Source organism: Spermophilus citellus (genome assembly GCF_964194105.1).
Source record: "Spermophilus citellus genome assembly, chromosome: 5".
NCBI classification, from domain to species: domain Eukaryota; kingdom Metazoa; phylum Chordata; class Mammalia; order Rodentia; family Sciuridae; genus Spermophilus; species Spermophilus citellus.
In genome coordinates, this window is record NC_138186.1 from 47,710,952 (window position 1) to 47,734,559 (window position 23,608).

Genomic DNA, 23,608 nt, shown 5'->3' on the forward strand with positions numbered 1-23,608 from the left:
GGTCTCGGAAGTGGAGAAGGGTGGGGCAGGCGGCAGCTGCGGTGTTTCCTAGTTGCTTCCCAGTAGTTCCCCTCAGTTCCGCTTCCAGTTGTTTCTAAGCCATTAAATTCTTTCCAGGCGAGATAAGAGGCCTGCCCGCCCCACCCAGGGTGTGTCACGTGCATAAGGGGGTGAGTGGGACGATTCCGACTGAGCAGAAGGAGACTAGAAGGGGACGGCAGAGTGAAGACAAGAGTCCTGTGCCCCTCCAGGCACATCACTCAGCCATTGCAGCCGCGCTGAACTGTGAGTCATGGGTGCAGCGCACCCGGCCAAGAACAAGCTTCAGGATCATCTCTGTAGGCTTTGTGCCTTTCCCAAACCTGAGAGTCCTCACTTTGCTCCATTTCAGCATTTCCCAAAGGCTTAAGACTCCCTAGGGCTCCCTCCCAGGTTGTGAAACCTCCGTGCTGTCATCTGGGGAGTCCCCGTCTGGATGCCCAAAGCTCCCTCTGGCACCTCCGGATCTGGCTCAGCCACTACAGTCCCGGCAGTTGGGATTTCACCCACACTTTCCTCCTGAGGTTCAGCTGTTCACCAGATCAGCCCAGCCTTGTCTTCTCGGCAGCCTCAGCACCTCACTGATAATCACCTTCACCGTGGTACTATTCCCCGAGTCCCTGGGTTTGTTCCCAATTCCTTTCACATGCCTGTATGGGAACCATCCAAACCCTGGCACCCCCCACCTCCCACAATCACACTGTCTCACCCTCCAGATATATCCTCTACAAGGAGTCTGATCCCAGTGGATGCCCCTATTCCCTCTGTCCTGAACAAAAGTCCCTGTCCTAGGAGAGACTCTGAGAGCTCTCCTGCCACACCTTTGCTGGGGTGTTTCCGACAGATAGAAGTGAAATCCCTATCTGTCTACTCCTCATCGGTGTCTCCCTAGGGCTCTGTTCCTTACCTGGGCAATAGGGCAGCTGCTGTGCCTCTGCACCTGCTCTGTCTCCAATCCTGGGAAAGAAGTGTCTCAGAGCAGGCCAGGGGGGGCTCCCTTTGGCAGCCCTAGACTCCCCGGAGGTCCCCCTCACTTGTCCCCTGCAGCAGAGGCTCACCAAGCCTGGACCAGACTGACTGTCGATCTGGGCAGCGACAGAGAGAAGGAGGGAGCCTGCAGTGAGCAGGGGGAGGAGAAGGGGAGGACCAGCATGAGGTCAGGGAGGGGAGCGGAGATAGGGCAGGTCCTCCCACCCCTCCTAGACACCACCCCTCCTGTCCTCCTGCCATCATCCTGGCCCCCTCCCTGTCCAGGACCACAGAGTCCCACCATACCCTTGTCTCACCCACTTCATCCTGTCTCAACTTCTCACGTTCTTTCCCCATCCTATTTTAAACTCCTCCCCACCCTAAGTTTTGCCCAACCTGACATTCCCTATTCTTCCTGCTAGTTCTTTATTCCCCATCCTTTCCCCACCTGTGGCCCCTTTTCTCAGACCCGGTTTCTTTTCTCTGCCAACACTGTTCCTCATGACCAGTCCCTCTCCTGCTCCTTCCCCAAATTCCTTTTCCACTTCTTCCCAGATGCTGCTCCAATTGGAATCTCACCCTATCTGTTGCTAGCACAGGCTCCTTCATCCCCTCAACTATTCTCCACTGGCCATGCAGGGTAGGGAGCAGAGGTAGGAACAGGAGATAGGAGGCAACCTCCCCTTTAACCCTAAAACCTCTGCCATGAGAGACCATCCGTGGGGTTCCACATCCACCCCACCTGCTTCCATTGCTCCCACCTGTTCCCTCTTCCCCAGCTTACACTGTCACCAAGCTGCCTTTCTGTCTGCTCTGACCAGTCCCTTTCCTGTTCTCATTTTCCCACCTCAGCAAATCCCTAGAGAAATGTGTGAGACTAACTAGGCAAGCGCTTGACTGAACATCAGGGTATATGTGACGTGGGAAGAAGTAGGGTTTGAGGGGAAGACAGGGAAGGAAAACCTGAGGTTAGGGGCAAGTAAAAGGATGAAGAAAAGAGCTAGAGCAGGGGGCACATATGGGTGATGTTGTGGAAATGGAGAGGTGATGTTGTGGAAGGCAGAATGGAAGGGAATTAATGCCTGGGGAGCAGGGAAGGGAGAGAAACAGGGGCTGGAGGAAAAGGGCATGTTGGTCTCAGGCGAGACAGAAAGACTGATCAAGCAAACACACCCCACATTAAGTCTGTTGGGTGTTTCTCTGGCCTCATTTTCCCAGTGCTGCCCTGTTAATGGGCTAAAAATGGGACTTCCGTCACAGAGAACTGTTCACACTGAGGAAGAACCCAACCCAGGCTCTATGGAGGATAGACTCCTCTCCACCCCTCACCAAAAAGGTGTACCTTGGCCAAGTAATAGGTGATAGTGAAGGAACTTAGAACAGGCATGTGTTGGATGCCACATGTGATTTGAGGCACAGGTGTCTGCACCTCAGGTCAGAGATCTAGTCACAGATGTACTGGGTACCTGGGTCTGGGTATACTGGCACAGCATGTGGCTGTGGCCACTGCCCACTCAGCTTTGCGTGGCTGAGAGCAGAAGCACACATGGGCTCTCTCATGGGTGTCCCCGTGTATGTCCGTGTGCCTGGGTGTATGTGGCTGTTTTTTTCCTGGCTTTGATGGGAAGGATGAAGTCAGCATCTTGGATAGAGCTGGACTAAGCTTCCTTCCTCTGTTTTGGCCTGAACCCTCAGAGCCATGAGTAGGTACCACCTTCTCCCAGATCTCCCAGCAAGCAGTGGGGAAGACAAATCAAAGGCAAGGGAGGGTCTTGAAATTGCACCACCTGGGGAGAGCAGATTGTAGAGTATGGGTTTTTCCTCTTGACACCCTCCAATTTCTATGGTTATATCCATTCACCCACCCCACCAGGCCCTGTCTTCTTTTCAGTATTTAGAAAGTATGGTTATTTAGTCCAGAGAGTGGTCATGAGACTCTGGAGAGAAGCAAAAACCAGAAGTATGGCCCTAGGATGTTTTGGAAGCCCACCTCTGGGGACCGGATGCTGGGGTCTGAGACAGGAACATGGGGTTCCAGATGTTGACAAGCTTATGAGGCATTTGGGAAAGCCACTGGAAGCTTGATATAGTTCCAGGTTCCAAAATAATAACTGTCTAAATCTTGACTCACCTCCTGCATTTCAGTCTCCCAGGAGTCCAGGCCTTATAAACATTTTGCTTCTCTTCAGAAAAGCACTGAGCCTTGCACAGCACAGGTGACCAATAAATGCTCGTCAATATTGAATTGTGAAAGGACTATGGGGAGCAAGTGTTTGGCAGGGAACCACAGGTGTGAGGGCAGGGAAGCCCTCTGGTCAGGTGTTGGGTTGGCTTCACTGAGGTGTCCTGGGTGGTAGGTGGAGAGGTCATGGTGTTTTCCAAAACTGTCCGTGTGCTCTGACTGTTCTCAAGGTCTTCAGCTGGTATCTTCAGCTCTGAGCCTCCATCCTTGAATGATCCTCCAACTTTCTGCCCTGACCTCAGGAGGTTATAGAATAAAAGATATACATAGAAGAAAAGGGAAAAGAGAAAGAAAAGGAAGGGCAATTGAGGGCAAGGGCTTGAAGGACAGAGAAGGAAATGAAGAAGGGAGGCCAAGGAGGCTGTGAGCTAAGGAATCAGTCCCAGAGAAGGAAAGATAGGAAACATTTGTACTGGGCTTCCGTTTACAAAGCAGTTTCCTACACAGGCATTTTATGAATCCCACTTTGTAAATGAGGAAATGGAGGCTCATAGACATTATGTGGCTTGTCCAGGAGAATTTGCTAGTAGTGAAAGTGGGCCTCCCCCCAGTTTTCTGATTCCAAAGCCTACATTCTCCCCCACTTCCCCAACAGCTCCAGGAAAGGAAGGGGTTGAAAACATAAACAAGCAAAGTAGCTTCTTGAAGAACTTGAGGAAGAAAGCGTAAAGAAGCTGGATTTTTAAAACTTCTTTCTGTATCCAGTTATTGTATAGATTCAGGGAGAAGAAACTGCCTAAATTGCATATGGGGTAGGATGTCCAACATTTATTACAGGGAATTGAAGGCTGGGAGATGAGGATGGGAATATAGAAAACAGCCTGAGATGGGAGAGAACTAAGAGGCCAAGGATGAACAGGGGGCTAGAGAGTCATGGAAAGAAGGGTCTGGACCCTTAAAACTTCCTTTGCCCAGAGACATGGGTGTGGGGAGAAGGGAGGAGGGAAGACATTTCTATCTCGTGACAAAAGAAAGTCACACAATTGTTTTGTTCTCTGCTCTGGGGCGGGTGGGCGCCTGTATTTACCAGAGGGACTGAGGTCGCTGTGGCAACCACACATCTGGGCCCCGGAATCCAGATGTGCTGTATCGAGAAGCCATAGCAGAACGATGAGGCAAACATTAGGCTCCCCAGTCCTGGCCCCCACAGCTGGGAAGAGGACAGAGGACTGGAGCAGGAAAATGAAGAGAGAAGGGGGGAGGAGAAGACTGCAGCGGGGGAGAAGAGAGGAAGTAATGGAAAGGGGCAAGGAATGTGGACAAAGGAATGGAAAGGGAAATGGGGGGGTGGCATGAAAAAGGGAGGAGGCATGCACGGGGTCAGCAGCAGGAGACCAGAAGACCAAGAAAAAATAAGAGGAAGAAAGACAGTAAAGCAGAGGGAGAGAAGGGGAAAAACAAAATGCAAAACAAAAAACAAAACAGGAATAAAGGGTCAAAAGATGTGATAATTTGTGCTGCGGTGGAGGGCCAAAAAAAAAAAAAAAAAAGCAGGCAAGAAAGAAGCAGAGAAAAGAGGAAGGGAGGGACAATGGTGTCAGGGAGTCAGGGACCACAGAGAACAAAAGGTGGGGATCCAGAGGGAGGAAGCAGGAGGTGGTAGCCCCAAAAAGCAAAACTGATCAAGAGGGACTAAGACAGGAAGGGAGCAATGAAGTGCAGCAGTGACAGTGGCCTGGCATGCTGAGGTAGCCTTGGAAGGGGCTATGGACAAAGGAAATGGAAACCCACACGGGCTTGGAGGGCAGCAGCCAGGAGCCTGCCTTCACCCCACCCCAGGCATACCCAGTCTCCACAGTTCTCCATCCTCCCTGCTACTCCACTCCCTCAGCCAAGAGGTATGAGGCCTGGTTCACACCAGAGTGCCAGCTATCCTTGGCCACTTAGTGGAGGGGCAGCATGCCCCATCCTATAGCCTCCAGCATGAGATGCCAGTGCTTGAAGCACTTTCTCCAACTGGAGTCAGGAAGGAGGAGGAGCTGTAGGACAGTTGAACAGTGATGGACCCAGACGGGATAAAATGAGAATAGAGGGGGGAAAGGCAATGTAAATGGGGAGAGAAAGAAGTAAGGCCAGAGGGAACGGTGTGTCTACTATGGAGTGAACACTGAAAATATCATCTTTCATCCTCACCCCACCAGAAGATGTAGGTAGGAGTATCACATCTCTCAGATGAGGACCCTGAGGACAGTGTTTCAGGACATCCACTAATAAAAGGCAAAGCAGGAGGAGCCCAACTCAGGTGATCTACTTCCAAAATCCTGGTTCTCATGGAACTTACTGCCTCTGTAGGGCTTGATAAGGCTCTAGGGACCCTGGTGCAGGAAGCACAGCTGAGGACCAGGGCTGCCCTCTGGAGGGAGGAGAGGTCTAGTTCCTGGGAGCCCCAGTTCCAGGTTGCCATAGTTATCCAGTCTGTTTTCACCCCAAACACAGTATGGGCGGGTGGTAGGGAGGAGGGAGAGCCTGGCTGGACACGTGAGGTTCTTCCTCCCTCCTTCAGGCCTGGGCTTATGGCCCAGGCAGCCCCTGTCCAGTCATCTGGGCGTGGAGCCCAAGCCCAGCTCACACCCTCCAGTTGACCCAGGACACTCCTGCAGGGTCAGGCCTGAGGCACTGCTGGATAGGGGCAGCTGGAGGGGGATTTCTCCAAGTTGGGCTCAGACTCAACTCCTCACTTTGTCCCTCCTCCTAATTAGAATACACAGTCTTTTCTGACCTCCCCACCAACCCCCTCATCTGAACCCTCAGATCCCAGTCCCTCTGATTTAGGGCTAAGAGGATGCCAGAAACATGCCCCTTTCCTCCCAAATAGCACCCCTTTCTCCAATGTGGCCCCTCCTTCCTGGGCTCAGGGCCCTCTGGCCCCAGCTCCTGTTGTTTGTGTGAGCTGCTCATCCTGGAAAGCAAGGGGAGGGAGAACCTGCTGGAGAGCAGGGGACCCTGAAGGGCGTGGGGCCCCCTGTCCTTCCTGTTTACTCAGACACATTCCAGGGATCTGCATCCTCTAGTCTGTCACGCCATAGACATCCCTGCGAGACACAGACATACCCCAGAGTTACAGGGGTGGGGCAAGGGGATGACATGAGGTCTGCGATCCCACACCCACCCCACCACCAGCAGTGTCTTCAGTGCTTGGTTTTGTGATGCTGGCTCTACAGAAGCCACTTTTCCCAAAACTCCCCATCATGAGCCAGGAAGGCAATCATCATTCCTTCAACTCCCTCCAAGTTGTTTATTTAATAACAAAAAAGAAGATATGCACACACATAAATCTAATCTCCCTCTACCAACCTTCCTTTACTCCCAGTAACTAGCTCCAAAATGTAAAAATGTCCCTTGTCCCACCTGGGGACTAAATTCCCACTTGTACCCTCAAACAGAGAAACAAAAGAACAGAACATGCAGCAGCCCACCCACCCCAAAACTGAACATCATTCAATACTCTCAGAGAAAGAAGCAGGGACTAGGGGTTCATGGGAATGAGAGAAGCCCTATATTCTGAAGTGGGGTGAGAAGAGAGATGAACCACCCAGCCCCCAAATAAGTGCTTAGCCCCCATACCCTGTCTTTCATTTACCAGCTGCCGCCAAACCCGGGGATCAGGGGAATTTGAAACAGTCCCAATTGGTCACACTGTACCCCCCACCCCACCCCCAATTCTTAGTGTGAGTTACAGAGGTCAGGGATGATTGAGGTAGAGGGGCTGGTGGGAGGCCTGGTGGGCCTGGCTGGCTGCAGAAGCTGGCAAGGGGCCACCTGTGGCATTGCCCGAGGTTGGGGACGGCTGTTTTCGGAGCGAGGGGGGCACCGTGGAGGTCTTGATGTGAATCACCCTGGTGTCCATGACCTCACACTCGATCTGCATCATTTCCTCATAGTCCCCTGGGGCCCCCCGGCCTGATAGGGTCTCTGTGAGAAGGGGAGAGTCAGGAAAGAGGAGAAAGGGGAGGCAAATGCGGGGCAGAGGTGTGGTCAGAAAAGTTATGGTGAGTAGGGAGGAAAGGAAAAGGCAATGGTACAGAGGTGGACCCGTAACAGGGGTGAAACGGGATGGCAGGGATGGAGTTTGGTGCAGGGAGGAGGAAAGGGGTAGGAAAAGAAAATTATATTGATGGGGGAGGGGGCCATAAAAGAGAGGATGTCAAGAGGAAAAAAAGGACATGAGTCTAGCAGGTTCCCAGCCCATGCCCTCTGCCCAGCCACCTGCCCAAGCACCTTCACCAAGGAGCACCCACCCTTAGCTTCCTCCCATTATAATCTTCTGAGTTTTGATTTTCTCTCCACTTACTTCCTGCTTCTTCTCACCTCTGAGCTTAGCATCTCTCAATGTCCCACTCTTCTTCCCTTCTCCCTCAGCTGCCCTGCTGGATCTCCCTATCAGAACTTCCTCCTTCCTTGGTTTCAGGACCCCTCCCTACATCCCAGAGGGAAAGAATTACCATTGGGGGCCATGGCAGGCATCACCAGGGACATCTTGGGCCGAGAGGTCTTGTTGTGGCTGATTGCTGGTAGCAGCAAGTGGTCCTAGGGAACAGAGGGGCCAGGCTGGGAGGTGGAAGAGAAGATGCCAGAAAACAGGCACTCCAGCTTTACTCTTTATCTTCGCATTGAAGACAGGTTGCTAGAGAGTCTGGGATGACAGACAGGGGCAGGAGTACTCACCCTTCGGAAAGAGACAACATAAAATGTATCTTCCCGGCGGTCAATCGCATCCAGGAACTCTGGCTGTGAACGATCTGGGTGTCGATAAATCTGCAGTTGGCCCACAGAATCCCTAGGCAGGTGGGGAAACAGGATTTGGGAGGAGTTAAACCCAATGCCCACATCCCACTGGGCCAGGATGAAAGAGTATGAGAGACAGAACCTCAGAGGATAAGTGGAGGATAATCTCATTGGTGACAATGCTGACAAGCACAGTATGGCTCTTTAGAGTGGAACCTCACTTAATAAATAAGCACTCCAGTACTTACCTTTCTGGGAGGTCAGGAGGTTGGGTGGGGACTGCCTTAACTGGAAGTGACTTCTTCCGTAGCTGAGACTTCTAGAAGAAGAACAGGTGGCCCCCATCTCACGCCCATTCCTCCACTTCCCCAAACAATTCCTGAAACCTCCACAACAAGATGTCTCCCCAGAACAGTTAGCCCTTTTCTTCAAGTGGCCTCCTTGAACAATCTTACCCATCCTACCTGTCTCTCCTGGGTTTTCTGAGGGACCTTCCGCCGGCCCCTCTCATGGCGCTGGACCCAGCCACTCAGCTCATCGGCAAGCCTAGAGAAGCACAGCAGGGTAAACATGTCTGGGCCAGGCCTAGATGCCCTAGATGCTTTTCTGTCCTGCACACAGGAGTGAGAAGATAAGGCAGGGGAGCTGGTGCTTCAGTACATGAGGAGAACCAGGAAGTGGAGAGCCTCTGAGCTTAGCATCTCTCTGTAGTCAGAGCCTAGCCCTGACTCCCCCATACCTTAGGGATTCGGTTCGGTTGAAATGCCGACAGTCAGAGGAGAGAAACAGCTGGTCTAGGTCTCTCAGTAGTAGTTCCTTGGCACCCCCAGGGAAGGCTGTCAGGTTCCTGGAGTGAGGCATGGATGAAGCACCCATCAGAGACTTCCCAGTACACCCACATCAACGAGGAAGGTACCAGTGGCAAGAGAGCAGCTTTGGCTCCCTCTTCAAGCAAAAGTGCTTTTAGAGAGAATACTTGCTTACACCCACAAAGGAGATGCAGCTTCTTTCTCCTTACCTGAAACTGGGCAAGCCTTTTGAGCTAGGCTGCAGCTCCTCAGGGGCCTGGGAGGATCCCTGGAGGGGTTCAACTCCATGAACTGGCTCATGCTCTGAGAACTCCAGCAAGTGTCTCTGGGGTCGAGGCTCCTCTCCGCTCATTCGAGGAGAGATGGGAGCTGGAGGAGGCTCACTGATACTATGGACAAAGAAGGAAAGAGCAGGATAAAGAAGTCCAGCTTATCAAGTATCTACTTAAGAGTAAGGGCTTGGAGCTGGAGTTGTGGCTCAATGGTAGAGCACTCATCTAGCACATGCGAGGCACTAGGTTTGATCCTCAGCACCATAAAAAATAAATAAGTAAATGTCCAACTACAAGTAAAAAATATAAATATATTAAAAAAAAAAAAAAGAGTAAGGGCTTGAGGGCTGGGGTTGTGCCTCAGTGGTAGAGAGCTCACCTAGCATGTGCAAGTCCCTGGGTTCGATCCTCAGCACCACATAAAAATAAAATAAAGATATTGTGTCTATGTACAACTAAAATAATAATAATAATAAAATATTTAAAAAAAAGAGTAAGAGCTTGTGGCTAGGGTTGTAGCTCATTCATAGAATGCTTGCCTAGCACATATGAGGCACTGGGTTCAATCCCCAGTACCATATAAAAATAAATAAATTAAATAAAGGTATTGTGTCTGTCTACAACTAAAAAAAAGTAAGGGCTTGCCAGATGTGGCGCATGCCTATAATCCTAATGGCTCAGGAGGCTGAGGCAGGAGGATCACAAGTTTGAGGCCAGCCTCAGCAACTTAGCAATGCCCTCAACAACTTAGCAAGACCCTGTCTAGGGGCTAGAGATGTGGTTCAGTGGTTAAGTGCCCCTGGGTTCAATCCCTGGTACCAAAAATAAAGAGTAAGGGCTTTGTAGTCAGATTGCCTGAATTCCAGTAAGACCAAGTCACTTCATCTTAAGATGGGAATAGGAACCATCTTTACCTCATAGGTCCAGAAAACAAGAAAAAGAATGCTTAGCTTTGAGCCTAGAACTCAGTAAGCCCTTAACAGTCACTGTTTTGTTTGTTTCTTTGTTTGGTGGTTAATAGAGATCAAATCCAGAGCTCTGAACATCTCAGGCAAGTACTCTACCCATTGAACTACATTCCCAGTTCAATATGGATTATTTTTATCAATATTATCACCAACATCTATCTATTGTACAATGTGCCATCCATGAAGGAAACAGTGGAACAAAAAGACTGCTGGATATACCACCATTGCTGAGGACACCAGAACTGTTTGTGTACAAGTGGAAGGAAACAGACTTGGCCAAAGCAGGCAATCTGACAGTTGTGAGGGTCAGCTCCACCAAGAGGGTTCTAGGGAAATGAGTAGGATCTCACCTGACAGGTCCAAAGTTGAAGGCAATAAAGAGAAGGAAGACCATGATGCAGACCACCTTCCTGTTTCCAGATCCTAACTTGAGCTCGCTGTTCTAAGGTGCAGAAGGAGAAACAAAAGAGACAGGATGTCATTGCGTGGAGCCTGTGTTGCAACCCATCTCCCAAGGACAGTCCAATCTGACCTCAGCCAGCAGGGCCTCCAACCGCCGCCGGAGGGCAGCATTCTCCCTACGCAGCTGCTGGTTGTCTGCCAGCACTGCCTGCAGCCGCGCTTCCAGCCCCTGCAGATACTCTTTCTTCTTCCTACGGGACTGGCAGGCAGACTCCCTGTTCTTGATCATTCGCTGTTGTCGCTTCAGCAACTTTGCCTAGGCACCCAGAGAGGAGGAGGCAAAAAGAAAATGATAGATGAACTGGAAAGGGGGACCAATGCCCCTAGGCCTCAGGGACTAATTACACAAATCTCCCAAGGGCCATTCCTACCTTCCACCTCCTCAGCCAGAGGGGCTTCCTCCTCTACTAAAACATTCCAGGGAAGGAACCCTTCTCTCAACCATTCCCTGTTCCCTCTGTCACTCAGAGGAGGGAGAAATTAAGACTGCAGGAAGAATTTCCTCCATCCTGGTAAAACCTCTTTACTTGGTGGGCCTTCCTTCTTCCCAGCCCTTGTTTACAGAGACCAAGTTTAGCCTTGCACTTGCACAAAGTTTAGCCTTGCACTCTGACCTCCAGGATCATCTATAGGTCTACATCTTCACTTTCTGCTCCCATATCTTAACTCCCTCCTCATCCACCATTCTCTCCAAGAGAGACTTCCCTTATCACCGTGGGGGGGGGGGGGGGGCGGGAGCAGGGTACTGGGGATTGAACCCAGGACCTGTGCATGCAAGGCAAGCATTCTACCATCTAAGCTACATCCCCAGTCCTCCCTCATCCCTTTCTTTCCTTTTCCTTTAAAAAAAAAATATTCTTTAGTTTTAAGTTTTTATGTGGTGCTGAGGATCATACCCAGGGCTTCATGCATGCTAGGTGAGTACTCTACCACTAAGCCACAACCCTAGCCCCTTCTCTCTCGTCCCTTTCTATCACTAGCTCTACTCCTCTTCTTCCCAATACTTACATCCACTTCAGGCGGGCAAGAGTTCCCAGGCATAGGAGCTGGAACAATGCTTTTCCTCTCAGGCCGTGGAACAGTGGGGGCTGGCCCTTCAGGCTGGACTCGAATAGCACCTTGGATGAGGACAACTGGGGACACTGGGGCAAGTGAACAGGACGTCAGAGAGCTATGAGTTACATGGGGTCCTCTGTCTATCCCTGCACCAAAGCACCCAAGGACTGGGTGCTTCCATGGCTGGGAGCTCTCTGACCAGGTCAATCCAGCCTGCCTCCTCCCTCTTTGGTACCTGCGGGTGGCTGGACAAGAGGTTGTAGAAGGACAGTGGTGCTAGGAGGCACGGCTCTGGGTGGCATCTGGACGGTGGTTAGCACCACAGGTTTGGGCTGCAGTGGTGGCTTCCTTGTGGGTGGGGTTTTGCCTAAAGGAAGGTGAAAGAGAGAAAGATGGAATTTCAGGACTCTGGACCTCTTACCAAGGACCCCAGGGGTCAAGAGGCCCCATTACCTGAGGAACTATCAGGGGATGGACCCATGCTGATCTGGACAGCTCCAAGTGAGGGGGCTGGAACATCCCATAGGAGGCACCCTGAAGGGGATGGGGACTCTGTCTTCACTTCCAGCACCTCCTCTCCTATAAAAGCCTATGTGGGGCAGTCCAGAGAGATGTTAGTCAGGAGGAGTATCAGATATGTCAAGGAGAAGGAGCTGAAGAGAGAAAAGCTCTCACAGCCATGAAGCAGGAAGAGCTCAGAGGAGCTCCAGGAGGAAAGGAAGTTATACTTACCTGGCTGGGGGAGTCTGCCGACAGCAGTGAAGCCTCAGAGTTAACAGAGGAAGATGGAGAGACTGGTTCTACCTTGGTTTGGATATCTGTGGGGTTGCAGGAAGAAATAAAAGCAATAAACTTAAACAAAATAAAAAGAAATAAATTTACCTAATATTATCTGGTAAATATTGAAGAGGAAGTGGAAGAGGGTTCAGATGGAGAAATGAGTTATTTCTCGTTCTACCTATGATACTACTCTGGCCAGAGGCAGGCAATTCAGAAGGGGCCAGAAGCTGCTACCCTGATGATTCGTCTTCTACCTTTCTTCAGTACTCTTTCTCCTTCAGTAGTTTCTCTAATTTTTCTTATTACTGCTAGTTCTTCTCAAGGTTATTCTTGCTATTCTCTCTTTCTTTTTCACAAATCTTGTTCATTCACATAGCAGAGACCCAAACAGAGTCTCCAGTATTTACATGGCCCATGTTCCTGTCTTGCCGTATTTCCACCCAACCTGGCCTATAGTACCTCCCACACTAAGAACTACCCAGCTTGCAAGTGATCTATCACTTGCACCCAATCCTCACTTGCAAGCTGACTTCTGGTCACTTACATCTTCATGCTCCCATGTACCCAAATTCAACTGGCCTTAAATGAGGCTCACTGCTTTTCCTTCATACTAGTTCCCTTTTGATATCTGTTAGCTTCCCAGCCACTAAATTACAAAGCCTCAGGCACTTCTGAGCCTCCATAGCTTCTGTTAAATCTCTTCATATTTTGTTGATAACTCCAGGAAAACAAATGTAGGACCCACATGGCTGAAATGAAACCCAGATTCAGGTCAAAGGGCAACAGTTCACCACTACCTCTGTTCATACCACTTGTTTGCTACTGGTAAATTATGATTGCTAATACTGCTATTTAAAGTTTACAATTTATATTTTGGATACTTAATAGTCATATGATATACATTCCAAAAAAACAAAGGGGAATTCAGTGAAAATTAAATTTCCTTCCCTTCTCTGTCTCCTACCCACCCAACGTCCCTCCTCGGAGACCACTGCTATCATTATTATTTCTGCTGCTGTTATTATTTTTGGCACTGAGAATTAAACCCAGGGGTGCTTTACCTCTGAGCTACTTCCCAGTCCTTTTTAATTTTTTTTTTACTTTGACACAGAATCTTGCTAAGGTGCCCAAGCTGGCCTAGAACTTGGGATCCTCTTCCCTTAGTGCCCCCAAGTATCTGGGATTACAAGTATGTACCACCTGAATCCATGAGGTGACCACTATTATTTGTGTGCTATAGCCCTCACAAAGCTCTCCAAATGCTGGGACTATGCTCCTATCATAGTAATGGATAAAGTATAGGACCTTGAAAATACCTAAAAAATAGGGAAGAATCTGACTTCAATAACAAGTCACAGACAATCTTTGCTGCTAAAGTCTTTCAATTCTTATTGTGTGTGCCCTATTTGTAACATTTAATAGTCTGCTAGATATGATCTGTTTGTCTCTCTAAACTACTCTCTACCCTTCCTTGAACTGATGAGGTCCAGGAAGAAAATCTAAATGGATTGCAGCAGTGGACTCCCTTGCTCTCTAGCTTCTTGTTGGAGTTCAACCAGGCAAAAGGCACTTTGAAATAAAAAGTCATCATGTCCAACATTGAATTAATCCTCTTCCCTGATCGCTTCTTGGCCAAGATCAAGTGTAGTATCATCTTCCTTGACCAGAAAATTCCTGCCTTTGCAGTCTCCATCCTGCAAACAGTACCCTCAAGCACTGGTACCTGGCAAGTCAGAAACCGAGGCACCCTCTTTGAATCCTACCTCTCTTCAATGCCAAGGATCACTGAAGTTCATCCCTTTCATTTCATTCTTTCTCAAATCTGTCTTCTTCTCAGCATTGGAATGTTTTCTCTTGATTAATGGCATGAGTTTCTTCCTTAGTCCATCTCACTATAGTCTTGCCTCTCTACAATCCATTCCTCTTTATTTTACTTTTATTTATTTATTTATTTATTTGTGTGGTGCTGGGGATTGAACCCAGGGCCTTGTACATGTGAGGCAAGCACTCTACCAACTGAGCTGTCTCCAGGCCCCAGAGACATCTTTATAATCCTATGCCTTCCCCCTCACTTAGTTGTTCAAAGGCTCCCAACTGCCTTTGAACAAGAGGCCCCTTGCCCACTTGGTCCCCTAGCCTCTGTAGGTCTTCACCTTACTTACATCCACTCCAAAGAGCTGCAGGGTCCTCAAATACTCACAAGTCAACCCTCTCATCCATCTGGTTTATTTCCATCTGTCCTTCAAAACTCAGCTCAGTTCCCAAACATGAAAATGATAATATTTGAGGAGATGAAAATGCTAACTACGGGCTGGAGATGTGGCTCAAGCGGTAATCGCGCTCGCCTGGCATGCATGCGGCCCGGGTTCGATCCTCAGCACCACATACAAACAAAGATGTTGTGTCTGCCAAAAACTAAAAAATAAATTTAAAAAATTCTCTCTCTCTCTCTCCTTTCTCTCTCTTTAAAAAAAAAAAATGCTAACTACCCTGATCTGATCATTATACATTGTATACATGTATTATACTATACTCCATAAATAATTTATGTCCATTAATTTATGTCCATTAAAAACCAAAACAACAAAAAAGGATAAAGTAAAACAAAACAAAATCTCAGCTCAGGAAACCTTTCTTCAGGAGCAAGTCCCACATCCAGCCCCATTTCGGTTAAGCAGCCCTCTCTCATGAACTTTCCTCCTACCATCCAAAGATCTTTATGCTGGAATGACCACAGCTATACTGACTCATATTTGTCTTTCTCTCTACTATATTACAGAACTCTTAAGTCAGTGTGGTGGTCACATCTTTTTCATCTTTGCTTTCCCAACATGCTGTCCAGTATCTAATATGAATTAGGTACTAGATAAATATTTGCTAAATGTGCTTTTGAATAATAAACTTAAAAATCACCAAAAAAATAGCACAAATGAGGTTAACTGTAGAATCTAGGGGTTAGATATATGGTACTCCAACCTTTCTGTATGTTTGAAAATTTTTATAATTAAATATTGGAAGAAGATGGGTAGAATGGTGCTCTGGAGGCTGAGGCAGGAGGATTGCTTGGGGCCAGGAGTTCAAGGTTTGCTTGGGCAACACAGCGAGACTTCAGCTCAAAAAAATAAAAATAAAACAGTTGGGGTAAAAATAACACAAATAAATATGTCCTAAATTGTCCACAGTTTTTTTTAAATGCAAATTAATGGTAAGTTGAATAATACAACAGGACACTAAGAACAAGAAAAAGAGAAATCATCGATATCAACACCTTTGCTTCAGTTTCTGAAAATTCTCCCTTTCATTCCTGGCCCTTTTCCTTGCTACCTGCTGTTTTCCCACCCCACCTTGTTGTTCCTGTCCTATTGCCTACACCCACTTTTCTATCTTTACACATACACAGAAGTAGACTACCTTGGTAAAGCCCCAAAACTATGGCAGCTGCCCCCTACTCCTCCTGCTTTTACCAAGCTGGGGATGGAACCCAGGGCTTCATATACACTAGGTAAGTACTCTACTGCTGAGCTATATCCACAGTTCTTTTTATTTTGAGATAGTGTCTCCCTAAGTTGCTGAGTCTAGCCTTAAACTTGTGACCCTCCTGCCTCAGCCTCCCAAGTAACTGAGATTACAAGCATGGGCTACCATGCCCCTCAGTGGCAGGTTGTTATTACCTGAGGGATCATCAGAGGTGGAGCCCACGGTAATCTGGACAGTTTCAAATGGGGAAGTTGAATCATCTCCCAGGAGGCGTAGTGGGGGTGCTAAAGACTCTGTCTTCACAGGCAGAACTTCCCCTACTCCAGGGACCTAGATGAAAATCGGGGTGGAACAGGGAAGCAGAAAAGAGGAAAGAAAACAAGGAAGGTGTTGAGAGTAAGAGCAAAAACAGAAGTTTTAGAGCTTGTCAATTATCTGACAATTATTGTGGTCTGAATGGTACTGAGCATCTCTCTAAGCTATCTCTTGTCCTTTGCTTTTTCTTTCTACTTTCTTCCTGGGAAGGCTGATAAAATTTCATGATTTGGAATATTGCTATATAGTAGACAACTTGGGCAAGAATAGCTCCAGAATTCTCAGCAGTGACACCTCTCTTCTTCCCAGCCCCACATCACTGCTGCCACATATCTCTGTATATAAAAAGACTCCATTTTCACTTCTAGACAACTAGAAAGGAATATGGAAAATGCAGAGGCAGAAGAAGACACCTCCCTCCACTTCATGACTCAGAGCAAATCATTTCCTCAGCATCCATGGGTAAAGGGAATGGAGAAAAGTCCCTGCAACACAGAGTAGGAAGACTGTTCTCTCACCTGGCTGGAGGGCTCGGAGGAGAGATGTGATGATTCCGAGCTGAGGGAGGAGGAAGAGCAGGGGGAGGATGGCTCAGACTTCACCTGAAGATCTGGAGGAAAAGGGGTTAGATAATAACCAGGAAGCAAAGCCTGAGAAGAGTCTAAAAAGCGTTGAGGGACATGGCAGGTGGGGAGGTGGTAGAGATATCTCCACAAGAGCATGGAGGAAGGAACACACAGAAGGGATCAAAGGAAAAAAGAGTGCACAGGCACTTATGGGGAGGAGGTGTGAGGACTCAGGGGATGACATAGTTTCTAGAAAACGGTGGGAAGATAAGGGATTCTGGAAGGCTGAAGCAACCACAAAGACTATCTTACCTGGAAAGATAGGCAGTGGGTCCCATGGGGGCTCAGGGGGGCTGGCATCCATCCCCACATCCAGGGAGCTGCTGTCAAACTGAATAAAGGGGGATATCAGAGAGAAGGAATGTAAGAAAATAGGGATGACTCTGGTCTTGAAACAAGTCATAATTCTGGGTCCACTCCCACCCACCAAGGGTTAGAGAAAGGCTAGGGGAGCAATACCGGGACATCCTGCTCCACACAACGGAAGAGCTGCGTCGGCTCCTCGGCCACTTCATCCAGGCCAGTATACAAGGGGCTGTCTGCAAGCAGTGCGGAGTGTCAGGAGGGTCGTCCAACCGCCCAGCCTACCGATCGCACACAAGCCCCCGCCCCATCCCTCATTGGCTCTGCCCGGCCAGACCCACCGCCCGCCCACTTGAAAAGTGATGCAGCCAAAGAACTTCAGCCCCTCCTTCCCCCGACCCCGGAACAACTCGACATTCCCGTTGGGAACGGAGGTCTTCCCCAACTCCTTCATCTCCCGAAACCACGATTCCCCCCCCCCCTGCTCCGCCCTCCTTCGGACGGTGGATTCCGTATTCGCCCAGCCTTTCTCTTTGGCCTTCGCTTCCTTCCCGCGTGCCTCAGGGACACAGTTGGCCATAGCCGTCTTCCCTCCCCGACGCCTCACTCCGCACACCCCAGTCCTCCGGGCTCAGCAGGTTGTCAGTGAAGAAACGTGTCGGGTCTGCAATCTCGCTGAGGAGCATCAGCTCCGCCATCTTACCCCCCCACCCCCCGACCATGAGACGGTTCCCAAGGCCCGCCTCTCCCCATCACCAACTAATCAGTTGACTATTTTAAAAAAGGGGGGCGTCCCGGAAGTCCTACCGACCAGTAAAAGACCTGGATGCTGAGCACATGAATTGAGAAAAGAAATGGCTGTACAGGCAGGGCCAATGAGAGCACGGCGGTGGAAGTAGTAGTTCCACGGTAGATGGCTGTAAAACTGACGCACGCGCCAAACAGGCCCCAGCGACAAGGAGCCTGGGACATGTAGTTCCCAGGATTTAAAGGTCTAGCATCTCCCCCAGCCAGTCCTAAGTTTAGACTTGAGATAGCTTCTCGACATCTTCGGAGATAAATATGCTCCCCCAAGATTGTCTGAGAACACTGCTATCTCCCCCAGCAAGGCAAAAAAATTGTAAATAAGATATGGGCTGAAACCCTCCCACTGGGCCCCTAAAAATCTCACAGAATAGACACAATTCACAGGTTCCTGTCTTTTTTTAACTTTTAATCAGACAAACATCTTGCGCAGACCCTGAGCCAGCCCTGCATCCTGTTTCTTCCCCTGAATGACCACCTTCCCCAACTCTTCCTGGGCTGCTCGGTTTTTGGGGTCTACTGCCAACACTTTCTTGAGGTCAGCAGTTGCTTTTTCCAGGTTACCAAGGGCAGCCTGGGCAACCCCTCTACGGTATAAAGCCTTTAAATGGCCAGGATCCCGCTCCAGCACCCGATCACAGCTCTGGGCTGCCAGCTGGGGCTGCCCGAGCAGCAACTGACAGGCAGCAAGATTGGCATGAAGAGCAGTTCGTTCTGGAGGACCAGGTGGGGGTAAAGTCAGCAGCAGCCGAAGAGCCCGTCCATAGCATCGGGCAGCCCCTTCAGGGTTTCCAGCCCGAAATAGTTCTGAGCCCCTTGCATGTTCTTCTTTGGCCAGAGCCTCCTTCTCGCTGATCTCCAATTCCCAGGAGTCCCGGCCCTGAGTGAAGGAGTCCAGTGTGAGCCTGAAAGGAGGCCCAGAGTGCCCAGGTAGCTGAAGTTCTGCTTCCTCACCTTGACACATGGACTCTAAGCATTTCTCTATGAGTTCTCCCCAAGTTTTCTCCCTCCAAGGCCCAACACCCACAGTTAGCTCTGTCCAGCCTTCTGGCAACCCTGACCCTAAAGGGAACCCCAAAATGAGTACCCGGCAGCGGGAACCTAGCTTGGGTTTGTCCAAGCCTTGGCCACGGATTATGATCTTCTTGATAAAGCTCCCATCAGGACAGTACCAGACATCAGAAGCTTGAAGGAACTCTGGCATCTCACGAGTTGATTCATGAGATTTATCAGAGTCTCCTTCAAGTCTAGTGACCAGTTTTTCAGTCCCTTGAGGATTCTCTATAAATTGGCTGGCTGGATCTGAACTCATTTTCAGCTCAAGAGTTTCAGTAGGAAGGTTTTGGGTCTGCTGCCTAAACTCAGTAGTTGAATCAAAGTTTTCCTGGGGGTTCCTTTCCCATTGTTGCTTCAGTTGAGAGGTGTCCTTCTCTCCCGTTGGATTTACTGATGGTGTCTCCATTTGTCTGCCTGGTCCCTTCCACTGTGAATGAACAGTTCTGATTTGAAAGGAACAGATCAGGTTCAGGTCAGCAACTGAAAAGAAAATCATAACAATGCTAATTGCTGGAGTCCTAATTTAGACTCCGACTCGTTCTTTCTCATCTGAGACCGAGGCTCCTAGTCTGAAAGTATCCCCTCCTCCGCTTTTATTCCCCCGCTCCCAAAATCTCTTGTCTTCATCAAGCTTCGGTTCCACCCAGACCAGATTCAGAACTATAAATTCCACAATTCCCTACGGTTCTAGTAGCTTCCCTACGGACACCCGATGAGGTAAAAAACTACCTGAACATCCAAAACACTTAGCATGGTGGTAAGAGCCGGATTACTCGAATCTTCTCTCCTTCCGAAGCTAAGTGCTTACTGATTATTGTCCTCGGAGTCTAGTGCTGGACTCTGAGGACTGCCTAGAAGCTAGGAGCAGCTGATACTGACAACTAACGCTGGAGCCCGCGAGACTTGCGTAACCAAATTTCTGGCAGCCAATCGGGAGCGAGGATGAACCTGTTTGGCCCGCCTACTGGGCATGACATCATTTCCTCCGCAACCACGATGCTCCGGGCCTTAGCAACTGAAGCAGGCCAAAGCAACTTAACAAGGGAAAATTGAACCGACCCCGCTGGTCTGTTTACTCAAAGTGGGAAGAAAACCTGGAGTGGGAAACCCGGAAGATTGAAGATAGAATAGAGAATGGGAGTGGTGATGGGGAATGAGAGTGGCAGCAGTCCTTTTATCCAGCAACCTCAGGCCCTTCTGTGCTATTATTCCTAAGTTCGGGGATCCCAGCAGAGGTCAACTCCTACCGGGTTCTTTGCCCCTTCCATCCAAGATAAACCCTCCGGCCTCTTTCTCTCCCACCGGCATGATTCCCTTAGGGGACCACTTGAGGCTTTTCCTTACCTTTTACATTATATTCATCATTGCCTTTCCTAAGTTTCATTTAATCAAGAAATCAGTGCTTTTCAAACTTTAAGGTGAATACACGTCAACTGAAGAAGCTGTTAAATTGCAGATTCTGATTTAGGAAGTCTAAGATGAGGATTGTGATTCTGCATTTCCACAAGCAACCAGGTGATGCTCCTGCTGGTTCAACCACTCTTGAATGATTCCAAAATAACTTCATCCCATTCTCTTTACCCCTTGCTCTGTGCCCCTTCAGCTTGTTCTACATTTTGCATATATAACTGGTATAACTTGCTCCATTGAATGTAGCAGGGGGAAACTGGTCCTCCTTGTTTGAGTAGGTGTAAGTTTCTTTTGTGATTTCATCCTTGCTTGGCCAGCTACCTGCACAGGCTGGGCCACCACAACTCTTCAGGGGGAAGGAATCCTTTTCATATCTCACTTTGACTCCCTCTTCAGTTTGTCTCATTGTGCCTTGGACTACAAGGACCATGCAAGGATAGTGTATGTGTGTGCTGTGCATTGGTTTCATCATTAACTACAGAGTTGAGTTGAAACAGCCCTCTCCTGTTTTGTGCTGAGCCTCAGGTCACTAACTTAGACATTCTTTTTTTAAAATTTTTTAGTTGTAGTTGGACACAATACCTTTATTTTATTTATTTATTTTTATGTGGTGCTCAGGATTGAACTCACTGCCTTGTACCTGCTAGGTGAGCGCTCTGCCGCTGAGCCACAACCCCAGCCCCAATCTAGACATTATTTACCCTTGATTTTTATTTCTGGGTTCTGAGCCAGAGTAAGCTTAGTCAACACTGCTTCCACCCCATGGCTAACTACTTTGATTCTGGAATCCCTGGGATCCTATTGAAAATTAATCCATCTCTTCTTCCTCCCTCTTCCTCTTTTGATTTCAGGGATTTCAAGGCAGTCTAAAGCAAGTCACAAAGGAATGACACCCTACCAGGTATAGGGGGCATGCCAGTAATCCCAGCAAATCTGGAGACTGAGGCAGGAAGATCACAAATTCGAGGCTACCCTCAGCAATTTAGCAAGGCCCTAAGCTACTTTGTGATACCCTGTCTCAAAGAATAAAAAGGGCTGAGGATGTTGCTCAGTGGTTAGGCACCCTTGTGTTCAATCCCTGGTACCCACCTAAAAAATAAAATAAAAAATCACACCTAATCTCTGGATAGAGATCAGTTTCTCTCAAAAGAAATTGCTCCCTGCTACGAATCTGTGTTTTGAAATATTTTCTCTTATTGCTGTTTATCTGTACATTTCAGATTCCACAGGGTTGTGATTGTGTATGTGTGTGTGTGTGTGTGTGTAGTGTGTGTGTGTTATATCTTCTCCATCCATTCAATAAGTATTTGTTGATCACCTGCTATATGCCAAGCAACATGCTATGAACTGGGAATACATAGATGCACAAGACAGGCCTAGTTATTGCCTTCATGAAACTTATAGTCAGGCCAAGGAAAGTCAGTAATTACAATGATAGGAAGAGAAGTGTGTGATGCTATGGGAGAGAATGATGAGGGATGAGGGAACATTCTTTGACACTGAGAAATTTTTACTGATATTATAAGAATGAATTGGAGCTGAACCTCAGAGAATAGACATTTAGGCTATATACTGAAAAACACTGAATTAAATAGTCTACTTTGTTTTTTAGTCGATCCTTTCTTGCTATTGTGATGCAAATGTAAACGTAGTGCAAACCTCTTTAAAAATAAGTGCTTACTTTTGCACACATATACTAAAATGGGAATGATACAGAGAAGATTAGCATGGCCCCTGTGCAAGCAAATTCATAAAGTATTCCATATTTTTATTGTTTTATGCCCTAAAAATAAGTAAAATAAAACTAATTTAAATCATGAATGAAAGCATTTTTTAAAAATGTTTTTGGTTGTTGATGGACCGTTATTTTTTATTTATATGTGATACTGAGGATCAAACCCAGTGCCTCACGCATGCTAGGCAACCCTAGCCCTGAATTAAAGCATTTTATTTTTAAAAGATAACCCCCCTAAAAAATGAAAAAAAAAATACAGGACTAGGAGTGTAGCTCAGTAGTAAAGCACTTGAGTAACATGCATGAGGCCCTGGATTCCATCCCTACCATCATACAGACACACTGAATTTTACATTTTTGAGAGAGGACTCAGAGGTCCCCAGGGAAGACATCCATGGACCCATAAATTCTTCCAGGCCTCAACATGTGTAGGTAAAGAAATGGGGAAAAGTATAGGCTCTCCCCTAATGCATAGGTACTGCCTGAATGTTGACTGACTCACTGTGCTTGCTCTCTCCCAGTTGTGCCTCATTATATTCTCTGGGGGTAGTCACCAAGGAACCATGACAAAGGAAAGAAACAAGCCAGGAGAATTACACCCCCAGGCCTGGCTATAGAACATGGGATCTGAAGAAGACATAAAAAGACACAGGTGAAAAATTACTTTCTTGGGAGAGAGGCTTGGACTGTGGAATGAGGGAAGAATGATGTCTCTGCCCTCTCTTTCCCTTAGAGATTTGAGAGTGTAAAGGGATGCAGTGACATGCACCTGTAGCCCCAGTTACTGGGGAGGCTGAGGCAGGAGGATCTCTTGAGCCGAGGAGTTTGGGGGCCAACTTGGGCAACATAGTGAGACTTCATCTCACACACACAAAAAAGATACTATATAGGACTGGTGTAGCTCAGTGGTGGATGGCTTGCCTGCATGTAGGAGGCTCTGGGTTCAATCTCCAACATACAAACAAAAATTCTTAACCAAGTACTCAGAACTCGTCGATTAAATATGAAAATGTGGTGGATTCCCACCAGTCATCTAATAAATGTAAAGAATCATATTATGAAATGCTCCAGGGGGAAAAAATTAAGTGGCAAGGAAGTTATTTTAATCAGGGATGAACTGATCTGAAAAATCTTCATGGAGGGGTTTAGAGTCGAACCTTAAAAGATGGCCAGCCATAGTTTTGACCTGTGAAGACTGAAGAGATTTTTTTTAATATTTATTTTTCAGTTTTTGGTGGACACAACATCTTTATTTTATTTTATGTGGTGCTGAGGATTGAACCCAGCGCCCCGCGCATGCCAAGTGAGCGCGCTACCGCTTGAGCCACATCCCCAGCCCATGAAGAAATTTATTGTAGATGCAGAAGAAACACAAGACAGGAGAGATAAGTAAAGGGAAACTAATTTACCCCCAGCATTATTCATGTCCAGCTTGTCAATCTCAATTTTCCCAGGCTATTCCAATACCTATTTGTGCTGCCGTGTCACCAGGCAAGGAGCTGGCTGCAAGTTTTTATACTCTCAACATTCCTTTGCATTCCACATTCACCACATGGAACC

At 48.1% G+C, this 23,608-nt stretch overlaps 3 protein-coding genes across 10 annotated transcripts in view; all 3 read right to left on the reverse strand.

Moving 5' to 3' along the window:
* TNXB (tenascin XB) overlaps positions 1-1,105 on the reverse strand; it is a 57,751-nt gene extending 56,646 nt beyond the window's left edge. For all 3 annotated transcript variants that reach the window (XM_081294079.1, XM_081294078.1, XM_081294077.1), the window contains exon 1: positions 947-1,105. The gene's annotated coding sequence lies outside the window, so the exon portion shown is untranslated. The remainder of the gene's footprint in view (positions 1-946) is intronic.
* On the reverse strand, positions 1,100-17,779 carry ATF6B (activating transcription factor 6 beta). Of its 5 annotated transcripts, none has more exons than XM_081294131.1 (18): positions 17,660-17,779; positions 17,200-17,279; positions 16,993-17,071; positions 16,633-16,724; positions 15,994-16,129; positions 12,275-12,360; positions 11,996-12,131; positions 11,778-11,909; positions 11,495-11,628; positions 10,557-10,742; positions 10,375-10,466; positions 8,994-9,173; positions 8,715-8,822; positions 8,440-8,521; positions 8,224-8,294; positions 7,916-7,978; positions 7,693-7,777; positions 1,100-1,124 (listed from the first exon to the last, which is right to left on the reverse strand). In XM_081294131.1, the coding sequence occupies exons 1-17, from the start codon at positions 17,763-17,765 to the stop codon at positions 7,714-7,716; spliced, it is 1,827 nt and encodes a 608-aa protein (XP_081150257.1). In that variant the 5' UTR covers positions 17,766-17,779; the 3' UTR covers positions 1,100-1,124; positions 7,693-7,713. The 5 variants fall into 5 exon arrangements, with proteins under 5 accessions (XP_081150257.1, XP_081150256.1, XP_081150254.1 ...); XM_081294130.1 differs by lacking the exon at positions 1,100-1,124 and adding an exon at positions 1,135-1,153; XM_081294128.1 differs by lacking the exon at positions 1,100-1,124 and adding an exon at positions 6,399-7,162 and having other exon boundaries at positions 7,916-8,027; positions 17,603-17,661.
* Positions 17,780-18,241: 462 nt separating this feature from the next.
* Positions 18,242-19,777, reverse strand: FKBPL (FKBP prolyl isomerase like). Of its 2 annotated transcripts, none has more exons than XM_081294172.1 (2): positions 19,633-19,777; positions 18,242-19,346 (listed from the first exon to the last, which is right to left on the reverse strand). In XM_081294172.1, the coding sequence occupies exons 1-2, from the start codon at positions 19,638-19,640 to the stop codon at positions 18,260-18,262; spliced, it is 1,095 nt and encodes a 364-aa protein (XP_081150298.1). In that variant the 5' UTR covers positions 19,641-19,777; the 3' UTR covers positions 18,242-18,259. The 2 variants fall into 2 exon arrangements, with proteins under 2 accessions (XP_081150298.1, XP_081150299.1); XM_081294173.1 differs by having other exon boundaries at positions 18,242-19,383.
* Between the last annotated feature and the right edge of the window lie 3,831 nt (positions 19,778-23,608).